This window comes from Tyto alba, unplaced genomic scaffold, assembly GCF_018691265.1.
Source record: "Tyto alba isolate M040663 unplaced genomic scaffold, T.alba_DEE_v4.0 Super-Scaffold_1, whole genome shotgun sequence".
NCBI lineage: Eukaryota > Metazoa > Chordata > Aves > Strigiformes > Tytonidae > Tyto > Tyto alba.
Window position 1 is genome coordinate 22,681,122 of NW_024881261.1, and position 24,841 is coordinate 22,705,962.

General features: G+C 62.9%; 3 protein-coding genes across 10 annotated transcripts in view; 1 reads left to right on the forward strand and 2 right to left on the reverse strand.

The window, feature by feature from the left end:
• Positions 1-2,767, forward strand: part of PSD (pleckstrin and Sec7 domain containing) — a 49,551-nt gene extending 46,784 nt beyond the window's left edge. For all 5 annotated transcript variants that reach the window (XM_042787202.1, XM_032981969.2, XM_042787143.1 and 2 more), the window contains 2 exons: positions 509-652; positions 876-2,767. In XM_042787202.1, coding sequence (XP_042643136.1) covers positions 509-652; positions 876-1,115 — 384 coding nt within the window. In that variant the 3' untranslated portion in view covers positions 1,116-2,767. The remainder of the gene's footprint in view (positions 1-508; positions 653-875) is intronic.
• NFKB2 (nuclear factor kappa B subunit 2) lies at positions 2,651-14,460 on the reverse strand. Of its 2 annotated transcripts, none has more exons than XM_042787522.1 (24): positions 14,392-14,460; positions 11,159-11,351; positions 9,934-9,978; positions 9,263-9,341; positions 8,755-8,795; positions 8,555-8,653; positions 8,157-8,308; positions 7,425-7,531; positions 7,118-7,276; positions 6,912-7,016; positions 6,682-6,767; positions 6,418-6,556; positions 6,219-6,338; positions 5,930-6,112; positions 5,619-5,760; positions 5,359-5,473; positions 4,955-5,162; positions 4,696-4,865; positions 4,434-4,536; positions 4,070-4,299; positions 3,804-3,873; positions 3,528-3,700; positions 3,339-3,450; positions 2,651-3,254 (listed from the first exon to the last, which is right to left on the reverse strand). In XM_042787522.1, the coding sequence occupies exons 2-24, from the start codon at positions 11,201-11,203 to the stop codon at positions 3,133-3,135; spliced, it is 2,805 nt and encodes a 934-aa protein (XP_042643456.1). In that variant the 5' UTR covers positions 11,204-11,351; positions 14,392-14,460; the 3' UTR covers positions 2,651-3,132. The 2 variants fall into 2 exon arrangements, with proteins under 2 accessions (XP_042643456.1, XP_042643392.1); XM_042787458.1 differs by having other exon boundaries at positions 9,934-10,047.
• Positions 14,461-15,438: 978 nt separating this feature from the next.
• On the reverse strand, positions 15,439-24,612 carry TMEM150A (transmembrane protein 150A). Of its 3 annotated transcripts, XM_042788017.1 has the most exons (8): positions 24,416-24,612; positions 22,218-22,265; positions 19,871-19,942; positions 19,639-19,706; positions 19,385-19,512; positions 18,518-18,646; positions 18,214-18,391; positions 15,439-16,463 (listed from the first exon to the last, which is right to left on the reverse strand). In XM_042788017.1, exons 1-8 carry the CDS (start codon positions 24,493-24,495, stop codon positions 16,219-16,221), a joined length of 948 nt encoding a protein of 315 aa, XP_042643951.1. In that variant the 5' UTR covers positions 24,496-24,612; the 3' UTR covers positions 15,439-16,218. The 3 variants fall into 3 exon arrangements, with proteins under 3 accessions (XP_042643951.1, XP_042643989.1, XP_042644030.1); XM_042788055.1 differs by lacking the exon at positions 22,218-22,265; XM_042788096.1 differs by lacking the exon at positions 18,518-18,646.
• Positions 24,613-24,841: the final 229 nt, after the last annotated feature.

Sequence of the window (24,841 nt, forward strand, 5' to 3'; positions counted from 1 at the left end):
CGGGGAGACACGAAGCAAGGGGTTACTGAGGTTGTGGGTGGACAGCGAGGACTTGTTTCTGGCAACAGGGACGGGAGACAGGCAATAGAGTCAGACCATGGAGGAGAACATGGTCCCACACCGCAGCTTGCAGGGTCCTGCCAGGGCCGGGACCTTGAAAGTCAACCGGACTGGGGGGATTAGCTGGTGCTTGTGCATGCCAGGGCAGTTATTCATAGAGAAGAAAGGATTAAAAAAACCCACCAGCCTAGTTTCAGAGGGGATTAAATTCTTCTGCTTTAAGACTGCAGCCAGCCCCATGCAAGGCAGGAGCAGATTGCCCCCAGGGGCCTGTGTTTTACCTGACACTCAAAAAAAAAAAAGAGGCAAATCCAGGAGCAAAATCTGAGATTCTGGTTGGACCCAGGAGGGGAAAAACCTGTTCTTGCCCCAGCCAGCTCACACTGCCGGGGGGCGGGGCAGAGCAGAGGGCAGAGCAGGGCACTGATGTGGTGCCACCCTTCCCCAGGAGGAGCAGGTGAAGAGCCATGAGACCAAGTTCAAGACGATGTCAGCGGAGCTGCTGGAGCATCGCTCCTCGCTGCCTGAGAAGAAGGTGAAGGGCAAGGAGTACGAGGAATTGAAGCAGAAGGAAGAGTACCTGGAGTTTGAGGTGAGCTGGGAGTCCCGTCCCCCCCCCACCTTGGCCCCCAGCCCTGCCTTCCCCTGACTGCTTGGTCATCCAGAGTGATGGGATCCCCCCCGATCCTGTCAGCTGAATCACACTGTGCCACTGCTGTGGTCCAGAACCACACGCATCCCCTCACCCCAGGATGCTGGCTGAGGAGTATTGCCCAGCTTGCCAACCCTGCTCTCTGCTGCACTGTGCCCCCCAGAAATCCCGCTACGGCACGTACGCCATGCTGCTGCGGGCCAAGCTGAAGGCCGGCTCTGAGGACCTGGCAGCGTTCGAGTCCACCCTCTTTGACGCAGCAGGTGGGGAGGACGATGGCCTGAAAAAATCCCACTCCAGCCCCTCGCTCAACGCGGAGCCCTCCAGCACGGCCACCAAGGTGAAGCGCAACATCTCGGAGCGCACCGGCCGCCAGCCCCCTGGCCACCCCCAGAAGTCGTAAGCGAAGGGGCATCAGCCGCCCGTGCTGCAGCTCCGTTCCTGCCCCGCTGGCGCCGGGGTGGAGGCCACATGCCCGCCGAGACCCTGCATGAGTCCGTCCATCTGCGGCACGAGCTGGGGAGGTGACAGCCCTTCTCCGGCTGCCAGCACCAGCCGTGCAGGGCCGTGGCCCCTCCGCCAGAGGTGGTGGCAGAGCAGGACAGTCCCCGGTCCTTGCTCACGGGAGCTGCCCGCACCGTCAGCCCCATCAGACTCATTCCTGCCCCTCCTTATCCTGTGCTTGGCTGCAGGACCCCATTCCCCAGCCCTGGGGAGGGGGATAACTGAAACCCACCCACTGGGCTCAATTCTTCAGTGGTTAAAAGAAAAAAAAAAAAGACAATAATGCAGCAAAACAAAGCCAGTGGCCGCTTCTCCTACAGCTCCCTTGTGCCATGGGGGGGAAGACAGGAGGGGGCCAGCCCTGGCCTGTCCCCTCCCCTGGGGCTGGTGGTCAGGGGAGCCAGGGCAATGGCACCTGGCCCCCTCCCTGCCACCACAGATACCTTTGCACCCTCCCTGCTTTCTTACAACTTTTGAACGGTTTTTGTGATACAGTTTTGCACTTTTTAGTACCAGATCGAGCTGACCATCAGGGAGGGGTTTTTGGGGCTACTTTTGATGCTTTTTGGGAACTGTTTAAAAAAAAAATAAGCAAAACCAGAAACCCAGCCCTGTCCTGTAGGCACTGCACTCTGTGAGGAGGTTTTTACATGGACTTGGGGCGTGACCCAGCAGCCCCCTGCAGCAAGCTGAGCATGGGCTCCTGCCTGTGCTGCTGCCAGCTCCCCAGCCCCATTCTGGCACCAGCAACCCCTCAGAGAGACAGCCCTGCTGCTGCTGGTACCGAGGCAGCCTTGGGAGCGGCAGCACCCATCGCTGCGCCTGCAGCTGCATGGGAGGCTGATGCTTCGGTGCTTTGTGACCCACCTGCCCCAGCAGCCTGGACCATCCCTGTTTGCACTGCCTGGGTGCGAGCGTCGTACCCGGGGCATGTTGGGCAGCAGCATGTAAGTACTCCGAGGGGGGAGGTGACCCCTGAAGCCAGGGTTGACTTGGGGCTCCCCACTGCCCTCTGAGGCTGGCAGGGGCTGGAGCCTGCTTTCCTCCCCATGCCACTTTTCCAAGGTATGGCTGGGGCCTCGGAGGCTGTCGGCAAAGCCTGGTCCGCAGCGCTGTGAGGTCCTTGTGCTGCAGCAGTGGTGGTGCAGCACCTTCCTCGGCCACGAGCTCCCTCCTTGCCAAGGTGAGGGGCTGGCTGGGGCAGCCCTCACCACCCCAGGGTGGGCTGGAGGATGCTCGTCCAAAGCAAGGTGCCAGTGGTGGAGCATGGCTGCCTGAGTGCCTGGGGTGCACCAGGAGGGGTCCAGGGACTGGAAGGGCTGTGGGCAGGGGACTGGCACACACGGTGTTCTCGGCCGCCCAGGACCCGGCTGGTTTCAGCACTGACTTTGCGAATGTGTCAAACTTTTTATTCTGCTCTTTTGAGTCTATTGCAAAAAAAAAAAAAAAAAAAAAAAAAAAAAGTATATCCACCCTTGCCCCAGGTGGCTCGGTGGGGAGAAAAACCTTTGTACAGCTTCTCTCAGTTACTGAAGTAAAACTCGCTCTTCACTTCTTGTGTGCACTGTGGTTTCTCCCCTACAGTTGGGGACAGCCCTGGCAGGGAGGGATGCTGAGGAGGGGCCGGCAGCTGCCTCCTTGCTGCTGGACTCCCAGCCCCCGGCAGGGCTCAGGGGAGTTAGTGCCCACCGGCTCAGGGCTGGGGCTGGAGAGAGGGAGGGCAAAGGGTGATGGAAATTGTCCCTTTATTCAGAAGAGGGACCATTAAATAAGAGCAGAGAGGGGGCAGGAGCTGGCTGCATCCCATTCCCCTGAGTCCAGGCAGCCGGACCCCAAGTCCAGAAGGCACTTGTGTGGGCAGGGCAAGGTATGGGGCAGTGAGGCCCCCCCGGGCGGCTGTGGGGGCTGCTGACCCCTCAGTGCACCTGCGGCTGCTGGCTGTGGGGCAACTCGCCCCCCGGCCCCGGCTTCAGGGCCAGCGCGGGCCCCTGCTCCTCCTCCACTGACTCGCTGCCATAGGCACTGTCTTCCTTCAGCTCTGCAAAGCAAGCCCTGGGTGGTCAGCAATGGGGGGCCAGGGGGGCAGCAGGAACATACACCCTCAGCCCCTCACTCCTCATACCTGTGCTTTGCAGCTTCTCCAGCGCCTCAGTTTTGTGGAGCACCCTCACAGCCTTGTGGAGCCCCATGGAGTCCAGTGCCTCCAGCAGCCCCCCCAGGCTGCCCCCTGCCAGCTGTGGAGAGAGAGCACTGAGCGGGGCTGGTGGCTGGACGGGCAGGGGGGATGGGGGCACCCTGGCCAGGCACTGACCTCGTAACTGCGCAGGAGGCTGACGCTGGGCGAGGGGGTGTCCTTGTAGGTCTCCACCAGGCTGCAGAGCCCCAGACGCTTGGCCAGCTCGATCCAGTCGGACCCGCTGCAGTCCTGGTTCAGCAGCTGCTCCAGCCCCTGCAGCGCCTCACTGTCCAGCGACAGGACCTTTCCTGTGCAGGAGAGGTGCCTCCATCACACGCTGCCCGTCCTCGCTGCCACGAGGGTGCTGCCCTGCCTGGGCGCAGTGCTTTCGGGGGGAGAGGGGCTCCTCACCTGGCCGGGGGGCAGCGGGCAGCTCTGCCTCAGGGCCCTGCTGGGAGGCCTGCAGCAGGATCTCCCTCACCTGCAGACAGATGCACAGATGTCAGCATCCCTCAAAGTACCAGCCAAGCTCTCCTCACCTTCCCATGCCTCAGCTCTCCCCAGGGCATGGAAGGGTACAGGCATCCTCGCAGGAGCAGCTCCCGGAGCTCTGCCTGATTCATGCTGTAGCCCCCACAGAAACGCTCTCAGTGGGTTTCTCCTGCCATACCACGCACCTTCTGGCTCCGAGTCAGGTCCAGGGGCGTGTGGCAGTGGCGCTGCCTGTGCCCTGCCTGCCCGTGCCCCTCCGTGGGTGGCTGGGGGTTGGTGCTGCACTCCATGGCCGGCGCTGGCTCCCCCAGCTCCATGGCCAGCTCCTGCTCCTCGGGGTCGGCATCTGTGTCGCTGCTGGCCTCCGATGAGGATGGGCTCACAGGCTCATCGTTCTCGCACAGCACGTCCGCCCCTGTCAGGGAAGGGCGGACTGAGACCCCAAAAGGGAAGGTGGCCCACGGGGATGCCCTGTGCCTGGGCAACCCCTGGTGCAGGCAGCCAGGTCTGTGGGGAGGGGAAGGGAGAGGAGGGAGGGCAGCACCTTACCAGCTTTGAGGAGCAGTTTGGTGAGGGTTGGGGAGCCCAGACCAGCAGCCAGGTGCAGTGGGGTATTCCCGGCGAAAGTCCGGCTGTTGACATCTGCTCCCAGCTATGGAGAAAGGTGCAAGGCTGTGAGGGTGGGCTATCTGGGTGCTGACCCCCCACCTCCTGTCACCCCAAGACCATAGGGGACATCCCACTTCTGCCAGGGCCCTGTAGGAGGCTGTGCCCCATCCTAGAGCCACAAACCCACAAGCCCCCGCCGTACCTTCTTCACCAGGTGGGTGGCCATGTTCAGGTTCTCCATCTCCACTGCCAGATGCAGTGGGGTCCTCCCGCCCTGCCTCTCCACTGCATTCACATCTGCTCCCTTCCTGACCAGCAGGTCCAGGCAAGCCAAACTCTTTGCCTTCACGGCCAAGTGCACAGGCAGGAGGCCTGCAACAGGGGTAGAAGCTCAGCAGCCCGCTAGCCAAGCCCATGGTGGCACTGCTGGGTTCTGCCCATTGTCTCCCAGCCCCACTCACCATGGAAATTGGGCAGGCGGAGCAGGTAAGGGGCAGCCGAGCCCAGGTGAGCTAGCAGTGTCCTCAGCATCTCTTCATCGCCAGCCTGGAGCGCCAGGTGCAGCAGAGAATTGCCATAGCGGTCCAGCAAGGTGGGGTCGGCCCGAGCTTGCAGCAGGAGCTGGACCACCTGGGGCTGCTTGGTGATGACTGCCAGATGCAGTGGTGTCTGTGGGACAGCAGCACCCTCTCAGCAGTGCTCGCAAGAGGAGCTGAGTCCTGCACCACTGTCCTTGCCAGCATGGCTGCACCGTGCTCAGCCCTGCAGCCTTCCCTCAGCAGGAGCAGCAACAGGAGCCCCTGGGGTTGAGAAACAGGAGCCAGCCCCAGGTAGAGGAGAACCGGCTGCTCTGGGAAACACATACCTGCTGCAGGTTGTTGGAGATGTTGACGATCTGCTGGCTGGGGATGCTAACAATGATTTCGATCAGCTGCTTGATCACAGCCGTCTGCTCATGGATAATAGCAAGGTGCAAAGGTCTGGGGAGAGAGAGGGATGGCCTGTGGCTCAGCTCCATGCTTCTCCACATCCTTCCTGCCACCTCCCACCCCCCAGAGCCCCCATAATGGCTCTGACAGCCCACAGGCCTCTCACACTCTCCCCCCAAACCCCTCATATGCTCACGTGTCTCCATTCTCGTCCTGTGATGCGGCCAGGTGCCTCTGGACTGCCAGCAGCATGCGGGGGTCAGCAGTGACTGAGTAGTCGAGCAGGGCATGGGCATTGCGATGGGCCACCGCCAGCATCCACAGCTGGCAGAGCTGGGCTGGGGGTGAAGCAGGACATCACCACCAGGAGCAGCAGCCCCATCCACCCTCCTGCATCCCCCCGGCACGGAGGAGAATGGCACCCAGCCCCCCAAAAGGTCCCCCAACCCATGTCACCTCTACTAAGCAATGTCTCCCAGCCTTTTCTCCAGCCCAGCCTCCTCCTACCGTGCTTCTGCAGCTCCTTGCAGTACGTGCTCTCCGCAGGCGCCTGTCTGTCACTCCCAGGCCCTCCTGCCTCGGGGCCCTTCATCTGCACACCTCCCTGGTAGCCCCCCACGGGGTGAGGGCCGGGCGAGTAGATGCTGTTGTAGGCCAGCCCAGGGGAGTAGGGGAAGCTGAGGTTCCCGCCTGCAGAGCAAGGGGGAGGACAGGTGAGGCCGGAGAGGACTGGGGAGCCCCCAGGGCTGGGCTGTGGTCACCTGAGCAGGGAGAGCGAAGAGGCACCCTCACTCACCTCCTCCAGAGCCGAAGCCCCCGGCCCCCCCGCCAGCGCCCCCCATGTGTGAACCCCCGCCAAAGTGCTGGGGAAACTGAGGCAGGACTTTCTTGCGCTTCCTCTCCACTTCTTCCTTATCTGCAGGGAAAGAGCGGCAGCAGGGTGACGGGCAGCTCTGGTGGCAGGGTGCACACCAGCCTGCCCGAGGGGTGCTCACCTTCCACCACGGGGTAGTAGGTGAACTGCTTGGAGTCGCTCACGTCGCCCCCCCGCTTCCGCTTCAGCTGCAGGAAGACGGTGACGGGACGGTCGATCTTGGGCTTGTGGTATGGGGGTGTGCGGAAGACGATGGCGTACTGTGGGCAGGACAGACAGACATGGGGTCCTGCTCCTCCCCGGAGTCGGAGACAGGGCTCCCCCAACCTGCAGGGCACCCACTTGCCATGGGGCATGGCAGGACACCCCCCTGCCTCCCCCATACCTGCTTGTGCACGTCAGTGGGGGAGAAGTCCCCAAAGGCCTGCCAGCCGTTCTCATCATCCTCGTAGAAACGCACCTCGATGTCATCTGGGGAGAGAAGGGGCGCTGGCACCGCCTGTCTCCCTGCCCCAGCCAGGCTCCAGGGACACAGACCCCTGGCCCCCTACGGGCCCTCGATCTCTCCTGCCACAGCCCCTCTGGAAGGTTTCGGCTGGAGGGAACAGCATTTACCTTTCTGAACTTTATCACACAGCAAGTAGACCTCGTCCCCTCCCCGCACAGAACCTGCTGTCTTATCCATACGTGAGATCTTCAGGTTGGAAGCTCCTGGGGACTCTGCAGAGTGAGAGGAAGCGTTGGGAGCTGCTGTGGTAGACAGCACCGCTCATCTTACCCCATTCTGCCCTGTCCCCTCCCTGGCCTGGCCCCACACTCACTGCTATCATGGATGGGGTCCGAGATGACGGGCTGGAGGGCCAGTGTGAAGTTCCCGCTGCTGTCACGGAGGTAGGCAGTGAAGCGCAACCGCACAATGCTCAGGTCCATCACCTTCTTCAGCTCCTTCGCCTCCAGCTCGATCTCACGCAGCTCCGCTTCTGCCGGGGCAGGGGGAGATACTGTTAGGCTAGGCAAGGGGATGGGGCTCCAGGTCCCCCCGTCTGCCCCCCAGCCCCATGATAACCCCAGCCCTCCAGCTGTCACCCCGGGGTGCCAAGTCCCACTGAGCCCCCAGGCTGCCCTCACCCGTTAGCAGGTGGCTCCTGTTGCGCATCTTCTGCTGCTTCAGCTTTTCCTTCATGATCTCCATCATATTCTTCTTGGTGACGTGGAGCACACCCAGGTTGCTGAACCTGGAGCAGAAGAGGGATCCTGCTGGGATCTGGGAGCGCCAAGGCTGGGAGCAGCTGGCTCGGGGGCCACATGGGCTCCCGTGGCCGGGAAGGAGGTGAGCAAAGCACAGAGCGGTGCCGCTCAGGAAGCAGGGAGTCAACGCAAGAGGAGCAACCACAGAAGAGAGTAAAGGAGCCCAGAAAAGAGGTGGCTGGGAAACTCTGGGATCCCAGAGGTGAGAAGTCCAAAGGTGAGGACTAGGAGGGCTGGAGGCCAGAGGGATGCAAATGGGACCAGGCTGAACCAGCTGCCAGGGCTGGATTTGTAAGAGTAACTGCAGCAGTTGCTGAATAACCCTGCAAAACAGACTGGCTTCAGAAGTCATCTGCAAAGCTGGGGAGCTGCAACACTGAGGACAGAAGCCCAAAGCAAGCTGCATGTGCTGGATCCAGAGCTGGGCAAAATGCTCAGGGGACAGAGTTTAGACATACTGATGAGCTTGTCTAAACCCAATCCTGGCACCATCCAGCAAACCCAGCTCCTGGATGCACTGACCCCCCTTTTCTCTGCAACCTGTAAGCTGCAGCCAGCCCCCCACCCACCTCGCTTAGGCAAGAAGCCACCCCAGGTCTCCCTCACACATACTGAGCTGTCATGTCCTTGGGTCCCACGATCGCGACGCAGTTGCCGGCCTCGTTGCACTGCTTGCCCACCAGGCTGTGGGCATGCACGCGGGGAGGGTCGCTGTGCGTCACCAGGTCCACCTCAATCCGGGCCATCCCTGTGTAGTTGCAGATCTGTGGGGAAGAAAAGAGATGGCAGTCAGGTACAACATACCTGGGAGCCTGCAGGACTCTCTGTAAACCCCTGCTATCCCTCCCCGTGGCCACCACCCCTCCTGCCACAGCCCTCCCATCCCTCCAGCACCAGGAGACACACAGAGCTTAATATACATTTCCCATCTCTCTTACAAGGCACCCTCCTGGTGCCTGTGCACACCAGCTGAAGATGATGCCCCATCCCCTCCCCAGGGCAGCACTCACCTTGACAGTGGGATAGGTCTTGCGCCCCTTCTCACTGGATGCTCCTGGCAGCCCCCCATGTGAAGGGCCCTCGCAGCCATACCGAAACCGGAACCCCCGCTGCAGAGGCAAAGAGGGGGTCAGCCAAGGGTGACCCAAAGCTGATGCCAGGAGAGCAGGGGTGACAGCTACACCTGCCCTTCCTCAGGTAACATCCTTACCTGCTTCGGCTGCTCAATGATTACAAGGTAGGGACCTTCCACTGGAGGACAGAGAGGAAAGGCACCGGTGAGAAACATGGGGTAACCAAAGTATACACTCCCAGTAAGGATACTGGAGGTATGGGGATGGTGTTGAAGGTGAGGTGACCCCTATCTGACCCATGGGGATCCTCTGGACTCATCCCCTGTGCTGTCAGGAGCCCAGCCAGGAGCAGCAGGACAGGGAGAGAAGGGAAGGACCAGAGGATGCTCTGGCACTTGGGGAGCAGGGAGCCCCTGGGGACCCATCACAGTCCAACCTCAAGTCCCTGGTAGACTGAGCAGCAGGCCCAGACTGAACAGTCCCCATCCCGGTGCCACGGGGCAGGGATTCCCAGCCAGCCCACAGTGGGGCCAGCGGGGACACAGCCCGTGGTGCTGCTGGGAACTATGAGGTGTGAGTCAGCCTGCTGGGAAACCCCGCCGCAGTTGGGGACCCCCGGGAGGGCACAGCCAGAGGGGCCCTTACCTGTCTGCATCACGGGCTCCTTCTGCTCCACCATGTGGGAGCCGAAATTGAAGTCATCGTAGTCAATCCCATCCAGGCACTGGGTGATGGAAGAGATGATGAGTGTGATGAGTGTGTTGGGGCTGAAACCCCCAACTGCCCTGGAGGGCAGGCACAGACACCCATCTCCCACCCTCGGGGGGGACAGTCTGGCACAGACCCCCACTGCCCACCTTGGGGCAGGGGGTTCAGGCACAGATGCCCCATCCCTCCTGGGGAAGAGGGGTGGGCTGGTGCAGACCCCTCATTGCCCACCCCTGGGGGCACCAGCGGACTCACTTCACCCACCCTGGGGGCAGACACAGAGCCCCCGACTCCCAGCCCAGAGGCATGCATAGACTCCCCCACCTCCCACCGCAGTGGCACCTGCAGATCCCCCCATTGGCCACCCTGGGGGCAGACACAGACTCCCCTCACCTCCCACCCCCGCGGCACCTGCAGACCCCCCACTGCCCACCCTGCGGGTGGGCACAGACCCCCCCACCTCCCGCCCCGGGGGCACCCGCAGACCCCTATCTCCCACCCCAGCGGCAGGCGCAGACCCCCATCTCCCACCCCACCCGTGGGGTCAGGCACCGCTCCCAGCCCCGAGCCTCCCCTCCCGGGGCCGAGCCGAGCCCCCCCGCACTCACGGGCTGGAACTGCTCGTCCATGTCTGCGCGGGGCCGGCCGCCGGCCTGCGGGGAGAGCGCGGGGGTGAGCGGGGACCGGCGGCGGCAGGAAGGCACCGCCGCTCCGGAAAGTCCCTAGAAACCCCGCCGAGCCGGGAAATGACGGGACCGCGCGTCACCGCCCCGCCCCGCACCGCCGCGGCCCGGGGCTCGGCTCGGCTCGGCCCGGGGCTCGGCTCGGCCCGGGGCTCGGCTCGGCCCGGGGCTCGGCTCGGCCCGGGGCTCGGCTCGGCTCGGCCCGGGGCTCGGCTCGGCACGGCCCGGGGCTCGGCACGGCTCGGCCCGGGGCTCGGCTCGGCCCGGGGCTCGGCTCGGCCCGGGGCTCGGCGCGGCTCGGAGCCTGGCTCGGCTCGGCCCGGGGCTCGGCGCGGCTCGGAGCCTGGCTCGGCTCGGCACGGCCCGGCCGCTCCTGCGCCCCCCGGCCCGGCCGTCTCCTCCCCGCCGGGCAGTTCGGGGCTCCGGGCTTCGGGCGGGCTGGAAATCCCGGCGGCCGCCCGCGCTCGTTTGGGCGCTGCCTGTCACCCCCGGAGCGCCCCACGGTCCCGAGTTTCCCTCCGGGAGCACGGAGGGGTTTGCTCCGCGCCGGCCCCAGCTATCTGCCTCACTTCGGGCACCAGTCGTCGTACCCTTTCCCAACAAGACCGGCATGACTGAAACCACCCGGACCGTGCCGTAAAACCCAGCGGCAGCCCCTGGGGCCTCCCCAGTCCCTACCCCAAATCATGTCACCTTGATGATGCACTCTCACACAGCCTCAGGGCCCCCCTGGACCCAAACAGGAGCAGCTGCACCAAAGCGCTGCTCCAAATCCCCCTTGTCTCTCCCCTAACTGGGGGAAGCTCTCCAGGACTCTGCAAACCAAAGCCAGCGTATGGCAGCCCCTTGCCAGGCACCCAAAAGGGGTGCTTTCCCATTCCCCCAGTTTCCACTTACACAGCAGGCCCTGTACCCTTCCCGCGGAGGTGGCCTGAGAGAGGCATTTGCCATCCGTGTTCCCGTTCCTTCCTTCCCACTAGGAAGCACCTGGTTTCAAAGCGGGAGCAGCAGCCCCAGAGCCCCCCAGGGGAGCATCTCCTGCTGCCTCGGCACCCAGCGCCGCACGCTCCCTGCCAACAACCCCAGCAAGGCACCGCAAGCAGCAGGGCCCCTTCCCCACCACCCACAGCGCTTGCACCCTCCTACTCACCGGGGAGGAAGAGGCTGGTCTCAGCAACCCGTCCAGGCCCAGCATTGCTGCTGGGACTGCTGGCTACCACTGATGGGGGTCCCGCTGGGGTCAAGGTCTGACTGACCACAGGAAATGACTGGAGACTTCTAACAAAGAGGCAGAATCAGAGCAGAGCCTCCAGGCACATTCTCTTGCTCCGCATTTCTTCTCGCTAAGCAATGGAAAGAGAAAAAAAAAAAAAAAAAAAAAAAAAAAAAAAAAAAAAAGGCAAAAAACTGTATTTGACTCCACAGTGCCCTCATAGCATGAATTTCTGAATCAGTGGTTGCTGCAGGTCCCGCTCGGGGGATTTTGTGTGTGTGGGAGAAGAGGGGAAGGAAGGGGATTGTTCAACCCGTGCGTGACTCATATTCTTCAGAAGCTGAGAAGAGCCTTTTCAAGGAGATTTTCCAGCCACTCAAGTCCTCCAAAGGGGCTGCCCTGCGGCCCCAGGCCTGAGGTTTTCCCCAGCTGGGCTGCCACCTGAGCCCATCCGAGCTCCAGCAGCCCCTGCCCAGCCTGCCTGCGGGATGCAGCCCAGACAGCGGTGCAGCCCGGGACGTGGGGTCCGAGGGACCTGCAGGTGCAGCACGGGGGGCAAGGAGGTTGAAGGTGGAGATCCAGCACTACGAAATGAGGTCTGACCTTCCTCCTGTCATTCTGCAGGGGCTTCTGAAAGCCTGGGAGCACAGACACAACCCCCTCTGGCCTGTGGGAAGCAGCACACACTGCCTGCTCTCGGGATCCCACCGGACATCCCGTCTGGGCAGCCTCAGCCTGCCACCACCAGCCAGCCGGCACAGATTTCCCAGAGAGGTAAAGGAGGGGACAAACATCCTTCCTCAGTGTGATGGAAACAGCCACCTCGAACCCTACTCACTGAGCCTGGCTGGAGCAGCACATGTCAGAAGATGCTGGAGAAGACCAGACTGTTCCCCATGAACAGTACAGCTCCCCTTCTCCAGTGCCAGGCAGCCCCATCCCCTCTGGAGGGGTTTTCACAGCTCACTCATCGCTGCCCCGGACACTTCCACTTGTTGCAGCAAACAGCGTGACTAAGGAACATCATGGGGTTGCACTTGCCTCTCCCCAGCCTGTGCCGCTCTGGCTTACTCGGGAGGTTGCTGGCTGTATGACTGCACACATGTGCAGTGTGCATTAGAGGGAGCCCACCTCTCTCGTCGAACAGAGCTCAAGCACTGTTGCCTGCTTCCTTGTTCCTGGAATAGCAACCTCAGGCAACCTTAGACCTGCTCTCAAGGTAAGTCCTGCCTCGTGTGCTGAGCAGCTGTGCCCTTCAGGCCTCTAGATTTCCCCTAGGAGTGTAACACACTCGACTTTTATCCCCCAGACATCCCAGTGGAGGACCCATCTCCCCCTCCTGCCATCAGGAGCATCCCCTGATCTGTGGTACCCAGTGAATCTGGCCTGGACCCTGGGCTCGCATACACACTGCAGCCCTGTTTTGCTGGGCTAATTCCTCCCTATCTTCAGACTTTCCTGGAGCTCAGGAAGGATTCTCTGGGCATTACTGGGAATGGGGGGAAAGAGCAGCACCCTAACTGTGATTCACTGCCTGGAGCGGCACCGGCTCCCTGCCTCGGAGCGCAGCACAGCCACGGCACCCTTGCCGGGTGGCACAGCTTCCCCATACCAGCCAGACTGCTTCAATTAAGGGCCAGCTGCTGGCAAGTGGTGTGAGTTAAAGCCATTCTTCCATGCCTACAGCACCTTGAACGTGACCTAGTAACACAGGTGCTATTTTCTTTCCTCCCGTGACAGCCGGCTGACTTGCAGAGCCAATGCCCTGTGGCTGGGAGGGAAAGGTCTGTCTGTCTGTCTGCAGTGGGAGTGTTTAGCAGCCATGGGAAAAGACACTCCAGAAACCAAGGTGGCATGAGCGCAACTCTGTTCTGAGCCACCCTGATGTACAGCAGTCGTGTTCCAGCCACCTAGCTGGCTGCTCCTCTAACATACTATTCCCTGCACGTTTTGTCTCTGCTAATGCCTGCAAATGATGGTCCTTGGTTTCTGCACAAATCCTGTGCTCTGCTCCATCCCAGGAGTCCCAACAGCTACTCGCAAGAGCCTGGCAAGAGGCTGCTGAGTCCCTCTTGCACAGCATTCACTGGGACTTTGTTCTGAGGCCCTTCCTGGAAACTGAGTCCTTGACCTGTAACTGTGGCAGAGAGAAATCCCCTCTCCCTGAAAGCTGTCCAAGCCTTCCCCTCCCCAGCAGTCTGCCCTTGAGCACCGAAGCCATTCGTATCTGTGCATAAAATGCCTTTACTCCCATCGTGGCTATCAAGTTGGTTTTGGCAAACCCCAGCCACCCACTGATCTTCTGGTTTTCTCCTCTAGGGCCTGTGAATTAGCTGCTGTGCTGTTGTGTTATGAACCATCGGCTCCAGTTGTGTATCTGCGTGCCCTCAGAAAACCCCTCTCAGTGCCAGCCGGGTGTTTGCTGTCTCTCACTCTCCCCGGTTTCCGCTCTGCCTGCGGTATCACTACTGCGTCGGCGTTCACGGCTCCTTTTGGGGTAGAGCTAGCTGAGCCTGCGGGTGTGGATCTCTTTCCATCAGGGCCGGCAGCAAGCCAGCCCTGCTCACCCCGCAGCCAGGGCTCAGCGTGCTGAGGGAGAGCCACAGGACAGGGCAGTGCTCACTGGCAACATGGAAACAGGACAATAAGCAACTTCCCCGCTGGCAGGGAAATGGATGTTGGCACCAGCACTGGGACTTGCTTTTCCCTCCCCACGCTAAGACAACAGATGTCTCTCCAGCCTGTACCTTCCCACCACCTCTCCCAGCTGGCCCCAGAGCCGGCCGGGAGGCAGCCAGGGACTGGCGTGGCTGCCGTGGCGAGGGAGAGGCGAGGAGCTGCCGACCTCGGCAGGGACGGGCAGCCCCGGCACCGAAACTTTAAACCCCTCGACCAGTTCAGCTCCCTTTCCACTGGGAATCCGGATACACCTGCACCCGCGACCCCAGCGCGCCCACGGCGAGGGCCGAGGGGCTCCGCTCGGGCGGAGGACGGCAGGCTCAGCATCCCCCCGGGTGCGTCCCCACGGGCCGGGCACAGCCGCGCTCACCCCGGCCCCGGGGGACCGGCACCCCCGGGCAGCGGCCCCCCCCGCCCCCAACACCCCCCCCGGGGTCGCCCCCCGCCCCCGGGCCCGACCCCGCGGAGCCCTGCCCGCCCCGGCCGCTCACCTTCAGCCCCGGCCCCGCCGCCGCCGCCGCCCCCCGGTCGCGGCTCCGGGAAAGTCCCGTCCCGGCTCCGCCTCCCGGGGCTTCCCGGGCCCGGCTCCGCCCCGGCGGGGACAACGGCAGGGAGGACCGGGAGACCCCCCGGCAGGACGGGACGTGCAACTCCAGGCTGCCGCGTCCCGGGTGAAAGCGCTTGTTTTTTACCGGCCTGACACTGGGGGCAGGGAACTGAGCCCCGGGCTCACCACCCTGCCCCCAGAGCCGCAGCACCCCTTGTCCCGCACCCCTTTGGGGCCTGGCCCCAAAGCCGGTCACTGCTCCAGTCCTGCTGCGGGGAAGGACAGTCCGCCTCGCCCCTTGGCTGATTTTCACTTTTATTATTGTAAATTCACTGTTCCCTCTTTAAATATAGATATTTAAACATATATTAGATATAAAAGTCAGAAATGCTCCTCTTCAAACTACATATACTGGTGAATTTATAGGCCGATTTTGAAAAGGTTGACAAACCAGGAAGCCCAACCTGATCAATGCGCACAGCAGCAGCAAATGCCCCTGTCCAGGGATGAGGGAAATTTATCTATGTGTATATATATATATAGATATGTAGATCTATATACACACGCACGCATATAGATGCATTCATCCCCCTCTACACCCCACTCCTCCACCCAGCCCCCTGCCCAGGCCGGGTCTCAGCCTGAGGAAGCTGGGGCTGAGCGGGATGGGCTCTCACCAGGCAGGCGCTGACCGGGCTGAGTGCTGGGAAAGGCACCGGAGGACGGATTTGGGAGTCCCAGCAGAATGGGGTGTGGGTTTCTTCTGTTCCTACAAGAGCGCTTCCTCTCTTTGTGCCTGTGCTGTCCGGGTGGGAGGGCTGGCAGCAGCCCACCCCCGGGGCTGGGAGGCTGGGGCTGGGGCGTGCAGGCTCCCGGGTGGGACAGCTTAGGTTGGCAGAGCTACAGAGGGGAAATCTGCTTCTCTGCAGGCGCTGTGCTTGCAGGACATCCTCAGCGGGACAGCAAATGCAAAGACCCATTTCCTAACCTGCCTCAGCAATTCTCCTCCAAGCTGAAAAAATGTGGGAAAGTCATCAGCTGAAGGCATGGAAGGCCCCAAGCAGTGAGAGCTCTGGCTGGAAGGGCCAGCGCACACCAACTGGGGCTGCTGGTGTCACCCTGCAGCAGCACAAGGCACTATCCCTACCTGGGCAGGTGGGCAGGGAGAGACCCCCTGCTGCCATCCTCACTGGGGCTGCAGGCAGACCGGCACTGTCACCACCTCCCAAGGAAGGGAAAAGGCACTTTGGGTTTTTGGCTCCTCTGGCAGTCACAGTGGCCAGCTGGACGGCTTGTTCTGCTGAACCCTATTCCTGTGGCCATGGAGGAGGGAGGCATGGTGATCCTCCTTCACCAGCACACCAGGCTTGAGTGGTGAGGGGAGGGTGAGCCCTTTTCCCCCACATCCCTTACAGAAGGGGGCCTCTGTATGATTGCCTCTGACAGCCCCCAACTCAGACAGGGAACACTGGAGGCTCAGGGGCAGATCCCGACTCCGCCGATAGCAGCATCTGGCTGGCATCCTTGAACCGCAGCAGTGACCCCAAATCCCACGGGCAGGGAGGGGGCAGCCCCTGCAGGGAACACTGCCTGTCGGAGGAGCCCGGGTTACAGCTCCCACCAGGAGGGGAGGGCACTGCATGCCCACACGTGCACACACATGCACACACGCACCCCGAGGCTTCCGGGGTTTTGGAGACATTCAAGGCAGGGGAGTCACTGACAGAGCCAAGTTTGGGGGTCCCCGCCATGAGCCTGCTTCTTGTGGGGGTCAGGCCATAGCCAGGCCCTCTGCGTGGCTGTGGATGTGCACCGTGCTGGATACGCTGCTCTCGCCTTTGTAACTTTTGGGGGCCCGGCTGGCTTTCAGCAGGACCAGAAAGGTGTCTGTGGAGATGGCCCCAAACTCAAAGGTGAAGGTGCCATAGAAGACCAGGACATCGATGATGAACATCCACTCGCACAGGGCGGCCACATGCTGCAGTACGAAGCTCTCCTGGATGAAGAACACACCACCTGAGGGCATTCCCATCAAGGAAAGCACAGGTGGACCCCAAACGCCCCATGGAGTGCCCACATCCCACAGCCACTGCGTGCTGGAGTGGCCATAAGCAGCCCCCTTCTGCAGGAAACACACCACAACCTCTAAAACCTAAGAAACCCCACATGCTTCCCCCAGCACCGGGAGAGCCCTGGCACAGGTGAGGCAGTGGCACACATGCCCAAACCAGCCTCCATAAATCATGGGACTGATGCCAGGAGGGGATTTTCTGAAGAGGCCAGGGCAGGGGAAACACAGGCTGCAGCCCTCAGGCCAAGACGGGTGCCCAGGTGCCTCACCCTCTCCACACCCCTTGCCTCTTCCTCAAACCGGGTGAGGGGGTTTGGGCTGCTGTGTCCCAGCCCCACAGCACCCCCCAGCCTTCTGCACTGCTGGCTGGCTCACCCCAGAGAGGGGGCCTGCTCCCTCTCCTCCAGGTCCTACTGCTTCCAGAGCTTGTTTATGCTTCTCTCATCCCCACTGGGGATCTCTGGGAAAACTACTGCCAGAGCCACCACAGGTGAAGGGAGAAGGCAGGTACCTCCCCCAGCCCTCCAGGTGAAGGCTGTGGCAGTACCCTGCCTTCTGCCAGTGACAGCAAGACCTGAGAAAGCCAAAGAGGCAGGGACCTGACCCACGCTGGGTAAGGCCCTCTGCTCACTCTCCCCATCCCACCAGGAGAGGTCCCAGCCCTTTCTCCACACTGTCCCCACCAAAACTCGCTGCTTTTCCACTTCCAGTGCTTACAGAGTAGCATGGCCAAGGCAGATGGGCACCAGTCCCATCTCCCTTGTCCTTACACGTCCTACCTGTCCCTCCCAGCCACAATGGCCCCATGGCACTCCTGCCCTTCCCAGCTCCCTGCCTGCTTTCTGCCCTGCCTGCCTGCTGTGGTGACAGAGCGGGACCCTCTGGCATGCCCCAGGCCCACCAGAACCACCCCCCCCGAGGCTCCTCTTATGCTACACACCCCAGCCAGCCTCTTTGGGACCTGTGGACACCATATGCGTTTTCTCCTTCCTGCCCAGTAACCACCACCTTATTTCACAATTTATCCCTAACCTTAGTCCCAAATAAGCCCCTGGCTCCCTGACCACACACGCAGGATCATTTTTCCAGTCCTGCTCTGCCTGCCACCGTACTCTCCCTCTCTGGCATGGTGTTTGCAGACCCCAGTGCCTGCTCACCGAGCCCTCCCTGGTCCCATGGGCACGTCGGCCAGCAGCTGCCAGTGAGCCCCAGCTGGCAGAGGTGCTGCCATGTGCCTGCCTGGCATCCTCATAGAGCACCTTTGTACTCAGCTTCTGTCATATAGGTAACTCAGATGGACTTTGCATTGCCGAGGGCTCAACATACCTCTGTCTTATTACAAAAAACAATTAACCAGCCCTTCCACTCTGCACGGTGTGGGGCTGGAGCCTGCAGTGGTGGCTGGGCCGGGTTGCACCAGCCAGGGCAGGGCTGGTTTGGGGCACCCCAGCGCCTTGAGAGATGCCCAGCCACATCCCTTTCCCTCCTCAGCCCCTGCACGGTCCTGATACCACTGCTCCTCCAGCCTACCCCTGCAGCGAGCTGCCTGTCCTCAGCTCCCAGCCCAGCCCCTCTCCTGGCACCGTGCCTCGCTGCCAGACCAAAGGATGGAGGATGTGTGGTGCGTACCCCCAGCAAGGACCACCTTTCACCAGCCCATCCCAGATCTCCTCCCCACACCCTTTAGAAGGATACTGAAGACAAGGGTGAGGAAGGCCACAGCTGTGAGGATGCTACGCAAGTGGCCGGTCCAGTACTGTCCGCGGGTTTTGGCCATGCGGTAGGTGAGGATGGACTGCAGGAGCAGGAACAGCATGCTGGTGGGAAAGGCCACCCCCGCCCCAATGTAGTGCAGCACCTTGGCATGATCCACCTGCGGGGGAGAGACCATCCGTGCCGGCACCCTGGGATGCTCCCCTGGCACAGTTCAGCTCCAGGGGGTGGGCTTGTGCCCACGCAGGGGTGCAGGCAGTGCCAGGAGTGGGTCCAGGCAGCTCACCCTGTGCCCAATTCCTGGCTGAAGAGCAGATGTGGACCCACTGTCTGCTGCTGGGATCTCAAGGTGCTTGTTTCTTTTGTCTGTGTGGTGACAGCTCCTGAGCCCCTCGTGCCGACAGCCCTGCCGTGCCTGGGGACACGGGGCAGGAGCTGCCCTCTGCCCTGAGCCGCACCTGGGGCTGCCCGCACCCCCTCCTGAGGGCCACAGCCCTCCCTTCAACAGAGCCACTGAGCCACGGCTGGGGCACAAGGCGGGGGGATCAGGGCCAGTGAAGTTTCTCCCGGGGGGGTGGCGGCAGCAGCAGCCTCCTGCCAAGCGGAAGGGACCGGCTGCGGCTGCGGCTGCGGCGGGCAGAGGGCCGGCAGCTGCCGGGAGGCCGGTGCCTGGCAGCGCAGGCCGGGGGGTGAGCGCCGCCAAGCCCCGGGCTGCTCCAGACCCCGTGAGAGCAGGCTCTGCCCAGTTTCCTGGCATCACCCCCCGAGCAGCAAACATCCACAGTGGGATGGCCGGGCAGCGGCAGCATCGGCTGCTTGGCCAGGGCTCCTCTGCCTGGCTGGCATGTCCCTGCCTGCGCGGGGACACGCGTCCACGGAGGGGACGGACCGTGCAGAGGGTCTCACATAAGGGTTAAACCAAACCCGGCAGCTTAATCTGCACCTAAAACTATGAGTGCATAAGCACAGAGGACTGCCAGTGACTGGGGAAGCACTGCGCCTGGTGGAGGTGAAGGAGTGCATGGATGGGGGGACTGGATCAAAACAACCACCCCAAATCCTACACTGCTGAGTGCTGCCACTGCCCCGTTCCAGCCAAGGCCCCCTCTCGCCCCCCCCCCCGCCTCCAGGACCCCTTGAGGAGGTGCCTTACCTGGAAGTTGCCGACCATGGTGAGGCCGGCAGCGCAGACCCAGCCAGTGGCCAGCCCCAGGGTGTTGAGGAGGGATGGCCCGAGGCGCTCCAGGAGGTGGGCGTATCGCAGCAGCCCCACCAGGATGACTGGGGGAGGGAGACACAGCCCCATCGCACGCCATCGCCACCTGCGGCCCCCTACCACCCGTCCCTGGCCCCCACCGGGGGGTGAGCGCCACAGGGTGCCCTGCTGCCCCGGCAGCAGGCACTTACCCATGAAGGAGCCCAGGCTGCAGATGAGGCTGAAGAAGCAGCTCTCGGGAGGCAGGGTGCCACACTTGCTGCAGGGATAAGGCAAGGCCCGGGGACCCCTCAGCTGGGAGGCACTGGGGTGCAGCGCTTGCCACCCTCCCCAGGACACGCTCCTGGGTTGCCTGGGGGGGGGGCTCTCGGAGTGGCTCTGATGCCTGGCCAGCCCCCTGCTCCCCACCCTGTGGCTGCTCACCTGACGAGGGGGATGTGGTCCAGAGTGCAGCAGGAGCCAGGGCCATCCACGCCGCATGACTGGTTGTAATTCCTGCCGGGAGCAAAGTGACAGGCTAGGAGAACAGAGCTGCTGCCCCGGACCCTCCTGCCTCCTGCCCACAGGCCCTGCAAAGGCAGCAGAGCTGCTCCCCAGCGAGCGCAGCTCGACCCCAGGGATGTGCCTGCACCCTGGTGAGAAGCCCCCTCCAGGGTGTGACCCACCACCCAACATGGTCCTCTGGGAGCATCATGCCTGGGTTTCCACAGCCTTTCCCCTGCCTGCTGGCTCTGCTGCCCACCCGGAGCCCCTGCCTGCAAGGCAGGAGCCATGGCAGAGCGGGGGGGCTGCAGGCACCCGCTGGGTGCATGGGCTGGGGGGCTGCGCTCAGGGGGTTCTGGCAGCCCCACGCCCCAGGCGGGAGCAGGAGCACCCATGCTCCAGCCTTGCCACACATATCCCCGGGGTGGGAGCATGGGTGCAGCTGGGCAGGCAGCTGCTGACAGCTCCCGGCTTGCACGGGCAGGGCGGGAACGCTGAGCGGGAAACTAAGCACCCTGGGGCAGTGCCACCCAGCCTGGGAGGGAGGGAGCTGCCTGAGGGGGGACACGACGGGAGCAAGCCCCCAGGCTGCCCTGGGGAACCTGGCACAGGGTCAGGGCATCCCCCCGGGGGCCTGTCAGCAGCCCCCAGTGCCGCTGGGCTGGGGCAGGGCTTTGCTGCCTGCAACCACCACGGGGCCCTGGAAGTGCCTCTTGCAGCCACAGACCCTGCAAGCCCCGGGACCCAGAGCTCTTATCAGCCTGAGACACCTTCCTGTACCACGGCTTCTGCCTGCAAAAGTAACCAAATTCCCCCCCACGAGGGTACATGCCCCCTCACCCTCCTGGCTCTGCTGGGAGCTGGCACACACTCGCAGCAGGTTTTTGGGCACCCCTTTGCTGCAGCATCACCCATGCACCTGGCATCTCTGGCTGGCACACCTGAGTGGGGCCCCCTCCCCACCCCACCCCTGCAGGCAGCGAGCCCAAAGCCCTGTGCCCCAAAGAGCCCACTCAGATACCCCCAGCCCTACGGGGGGGACAGGAGCTGTGGGGGGGCCTGTGCTGCCCTGTCCCTGGCCCAGACTGCCCATCAGCTGCCTCCAACCTTTCAGCAAGTGCACAGTTAAAAAGGTCTTTTTGGAAAGGGCCTGGCTGGGCTCTGGTGTTTTTTCAGTCTCTTCGTTTACTGGTGGCTTTGTTTTCCAACCGCGAAGCGTGGAGCCCCACGGCCTCCTCAAGGGCTGCTCTTGGGGCCATGTTTGGTTTGGGAGGGGTTTTTTTATTAGTATTTTGTTTAAAGTGAGCAGCCCGAGGCCGGGAAGCATTATTCATCATTAAGGGCTGGCTGTGTGGTGGAGACAACCGACACACACATTCTTCCCAGGGCAGAATCAGCCATCAGGCAGGAAATGGCAGTGGTTGTTTTTTTTTTTATCCCTTCTTCTTCAAACACTCCAGCAAGAATTAAACTAACATGGATTTTTCTGGGCAGATATTTAAGGAGACACAACAAGCCAAAAACCCTGCAGAAAAAGTTGCCAAGAAAACAAACACGTTTTTTTCCCCAGCCCTTGCCTCTCCTGTGCCTTGTCCCCCATCCCGGGGTGCTGCAGGCAGCTCTCCCTGTGGGGTGGCTGGGCACCGTGGGGCTGTCCCATCCCCCTGGCGCTGCCAGATTTAGCCTCCAACAAGCAAGCCTCAACCTTTTCCATGGAGACACACGGCCCTCTGTAATTCCCTGACTACTTATTTTCATACTTTCTCCATGCTGTGTTTTTTCAATGGCCTCCTTCTCCTCGCCTGGTTTGGTTTGCAGCAGGGCCGGACCATTCACCGGAGCAGCCGTAACCGCAGGCGAGCCTGGGCGGGGGAGGGAGGGCAGCTTTTGATAGCCCTGCTCAGCCCTGGCATCCTCTCTGCTTTGCAAACTCGGGGCCCAACCCTGGCAGCAGCTAGTCTCCAAGTGGCTCTGCTCCCAAAAGCCACTCGTGGGTGGGACAGGAGACATACCCTGGGGCGACCGTGCCCGATCGCTGTCACCACCATGTCTGCTGGGGGAGAAGGTGGCTCTGTGTCCCCCGTAATGCTCCCATCTCTCCTGTTATCCCCAGCCCCCTCCCACGGACAGCCTGTTCCCCGATGCCCCTTTCAGCACAGTGATAGTGCAGGCAGGGTCTCAGCTACCCGGTGGTCCGGCACAGCATGGCACGGTTCAAACAGGTCGTGTGGGGTCTTGACTGAGCCAGTCTCTGGCAAAGGGCCCCTGCTGCCTCCCCAGGCCTTACCAGTTGTGGACAGGGCAGATGTGGTTGTTGGAAAGCGCCATGGCATACCTGGGGGCGAGACAACAGCAGGGGTTATCGCAGCCACCCGCCTCCCTGCATCCCCACTCTCGGCCAGCACCCAGAGCCAGCCCCAGGGACCGTCGGGAGCAGGGGGTACAAGCCCTCGCTGCCTGCCAGGGGCCAGTGCTCACCCTGTGGCACCTCCTGGCTTTACAAAGAAGCAAAAAGAAAAACAAGTGCATGAGCCCAGCCCGCGCTCTGGGGAGCTCCTGCCGCCGGGACCAGGTCCCCCTGCCCAGTAGCCCCATCCCTGCTGAGAGTGGCCTCGTGCTGCCGTGCTCCCTGGGCTCTGGGGGGCTCTGCTGCAGAGCCCCCCACCCCGGCATCAGGGCTCTCCACCAGCCTACAGCTGTGCCGGGTGTCACCCGATGGCCACCAGGCTCTGCGCTGCTTCCTGACAGTGCCCGAGCTAAAAGAAGTCTGGAAAAGCAGCCGGTGTCTTAGCAGGGTGTTTTGGTCAGATCAGCTCCATCGAGCATTTCGCTGTGAAGTCCTCCCTGAACCTCAGTCAGTGTAACAAGGGGTTCATGACATGCATCCTGCTCAGCTACAGGTGGGTCTCAGCCCCGTGGCCCCCCCAGCCAGTGAGGAGCCCTCCCACCTGGCAGCCACAGCAGCAGGCAGCACTGTACTGTTCAAATTGCTGCCACCAGCGGCCATAAACAGCTCAGGTTAAAAACAGGCACTAACACCGGTAAGAAAACCCCTCTTCTGCCTGAGCTGGCCACATAACAGCCAGGCTGCGAAAAGGATGATCCCAGCAGGGGAGTGCCAGGGCAGAGAGCGGGTCAGCTAGGGGTGATCAAGAGTCAGCACTGCCCACCCCAAGGGCTGCCCACCAAGAGCATGAGCCCCCACACACCCTGCAGACCCCTCACCCAGCCACCTCCCAGCACAGTTCTCCCCCAAGCACCCAGTTCCTAACCCAGCCCTCCTTGCCCTCCTGGGAGGGAGCACTAAGCCAAAAGGGGCACAGACAGCACTGCCCTCCCCCAGTGGGATGTGCCCTGACCCACCTGGTCCCCCCTCACAGCTCTGCACCCCAGGCTTGGCCAGCGGGGCCCCACATGGGCCACGCACTCCCACATGCAACTGCCCAGCCTCACCCTGCCACTATACTGATGAGGGGCACAGCATCCCCCAGGCAGCTACGGGACATGTTTGGGGCCAGAAAAAGGGACTGAGAGCCCCCCCCTCCCAGGGCAGCTCTGGCTGTGAGGACCATGAGCAGCACCTCCCACCTGTGCTGTTCCAGGCTGAAGGGGCATCTGCTCCCCACGGTCACCCATGAAAGACAGCCATGGCTTCACAAGGCGTCCATGGAAAAAACTTGGAGGATGAATTCCTTGCACCAGGGTCAGCATTTGGCTTTGTCATGAAGGAGGACAGGAGATACCACAGGGGGGAAGCTCTCAGAGGGACCTACACGATATGGGGTGTGCTGGCTCCATCCCACACCCCAGAAAGTACCATTGCCTATGCTGGGGCTCCCTGTGATCCAGTGCCCACCACCCCTGTGGCAGTGGCACAGGGGGGTTGATGGGCCAGGGAAGGACAACCCTATGTGACCAGCTGAGGTCCAAGGCCCAGGGAAGGGACCAGCAGGGTGGGCTAGTGCCTCTGCCCCCAGCACAAGGGCGAAATGTCCCCTGGCCCTCCCACCCTTCCATCACAGGCAATAGGTGCCCATGTGCTGGCTACTGCCCCGGCGCTGCGGGACCCGGGCTGGAGGCATCGCTCCCAAGGCCGTTCCTGTGCCACCTATGCACCAGCCACACTCACTCCTGGACAGGGGCACGCGATCCCAGGGGTTGTCAGGGGTGCCTGGCCAGGGAGGCACATGCCAGCGCCGCTGCAGTGGGCGCAGTGATCACGCAAGGTGGCTGCGGGGGGACGGGGAGGTGTGGGAGCCCCTGAGTGTGCAGAAGCATTCCAGCATGACACGGGGCCAAGGGTGCTCCGCAACCCCCCCCCGGCCCGCACCATCCCACGCTGCAGCATCCCGCAGCATCCTCCAGCCCCGCGGCCTGCAGCATCCCACCCCCCCAATATCCCGCCCCACAGCCCGGGCGACCCCGGCCCCGCCGCCAGAGGGGTGCGGGGCTGGCGGGGGCTCCGGGCCGTCCCGCGGCACTCACACGATCCACATGCCGGTGATGGTGAAGGCAGGCAGCGTGACGGGCAGGATCCCCCAGGCCGGCATCCTGGGGCCGGGCATGCCCCGCCGGGCTACGGGCGAGCGGGGCCGCCGGGGGAGCCTCCCCGCTGCCTCCTGCTGCCGGGCCGCCGCCGGGCTGCGCGCCCCATGGGCGGCCGGGGCCGGGGCCGGGGCCGGGGCCGGGGCCGGGGCCGGGGCCGGGGCCGGGGCCGGGCGGGCGGAGCGAGGTCCGGCGGTGCGGTGCGGAGCCGAGCCGAGCCGGGACAGCCCAGGCCGGCCCCGCCCCGCGGGCAGCGCGGGTCCCGCTCGGCGGGCAGGGCCCGCCCCGTCCGGCGGGGAGCGGGGAGCGGCGGGGGGGGGGGGGGGGGGGGGCCCGGCGCGGCCCCGGGCGCCACGTGGCGGCCGC

Coding starts and splice junctions, on each gene's coding strand:
- NFKB2 (XM_042787458.1), bottom strand. CDS start 11,203: ATGCTGGGCCTGGACGGGTTGCTGAGACCAGCCTCTTCCTCCCCG. Junction 6,557..6,681: donor CCACTGACGTGCACAAGCAG/GTATGGGGGAGG, acceptor TCCTGCCCACAG/TACGCCATCGTCTTCCGCAC. Junction 4,300..4,433: donor CAAACTGCTCCTCAAAGCTG/GTAAGGTGCTGC, acceptor CTTCCCTGACAG/GGGCGGACGTGCTGTGCGAG.
- TMEM150A (XM_042788017.1), bottom strand. CDS start 24,495: ATGCCCGGCCCCAGGATGCCGGCCTGGGGGATCCTGCCCGTCACGCTG. Junction 19,943..22,217: donor ATCTGCCCTGTCCACAACTG/GTAAGGCCTGGG, acceptor TGCTCCCGGCAG/GAATTACAACCAGTCATGCG. Junction 18,647..19,384: donor CCATGGTCGGCAACTTCCAG/GTAAGGCACCTC, acceptor CCGTGTCCCCAG/GCACGGCAGGGCTGTCGGCA.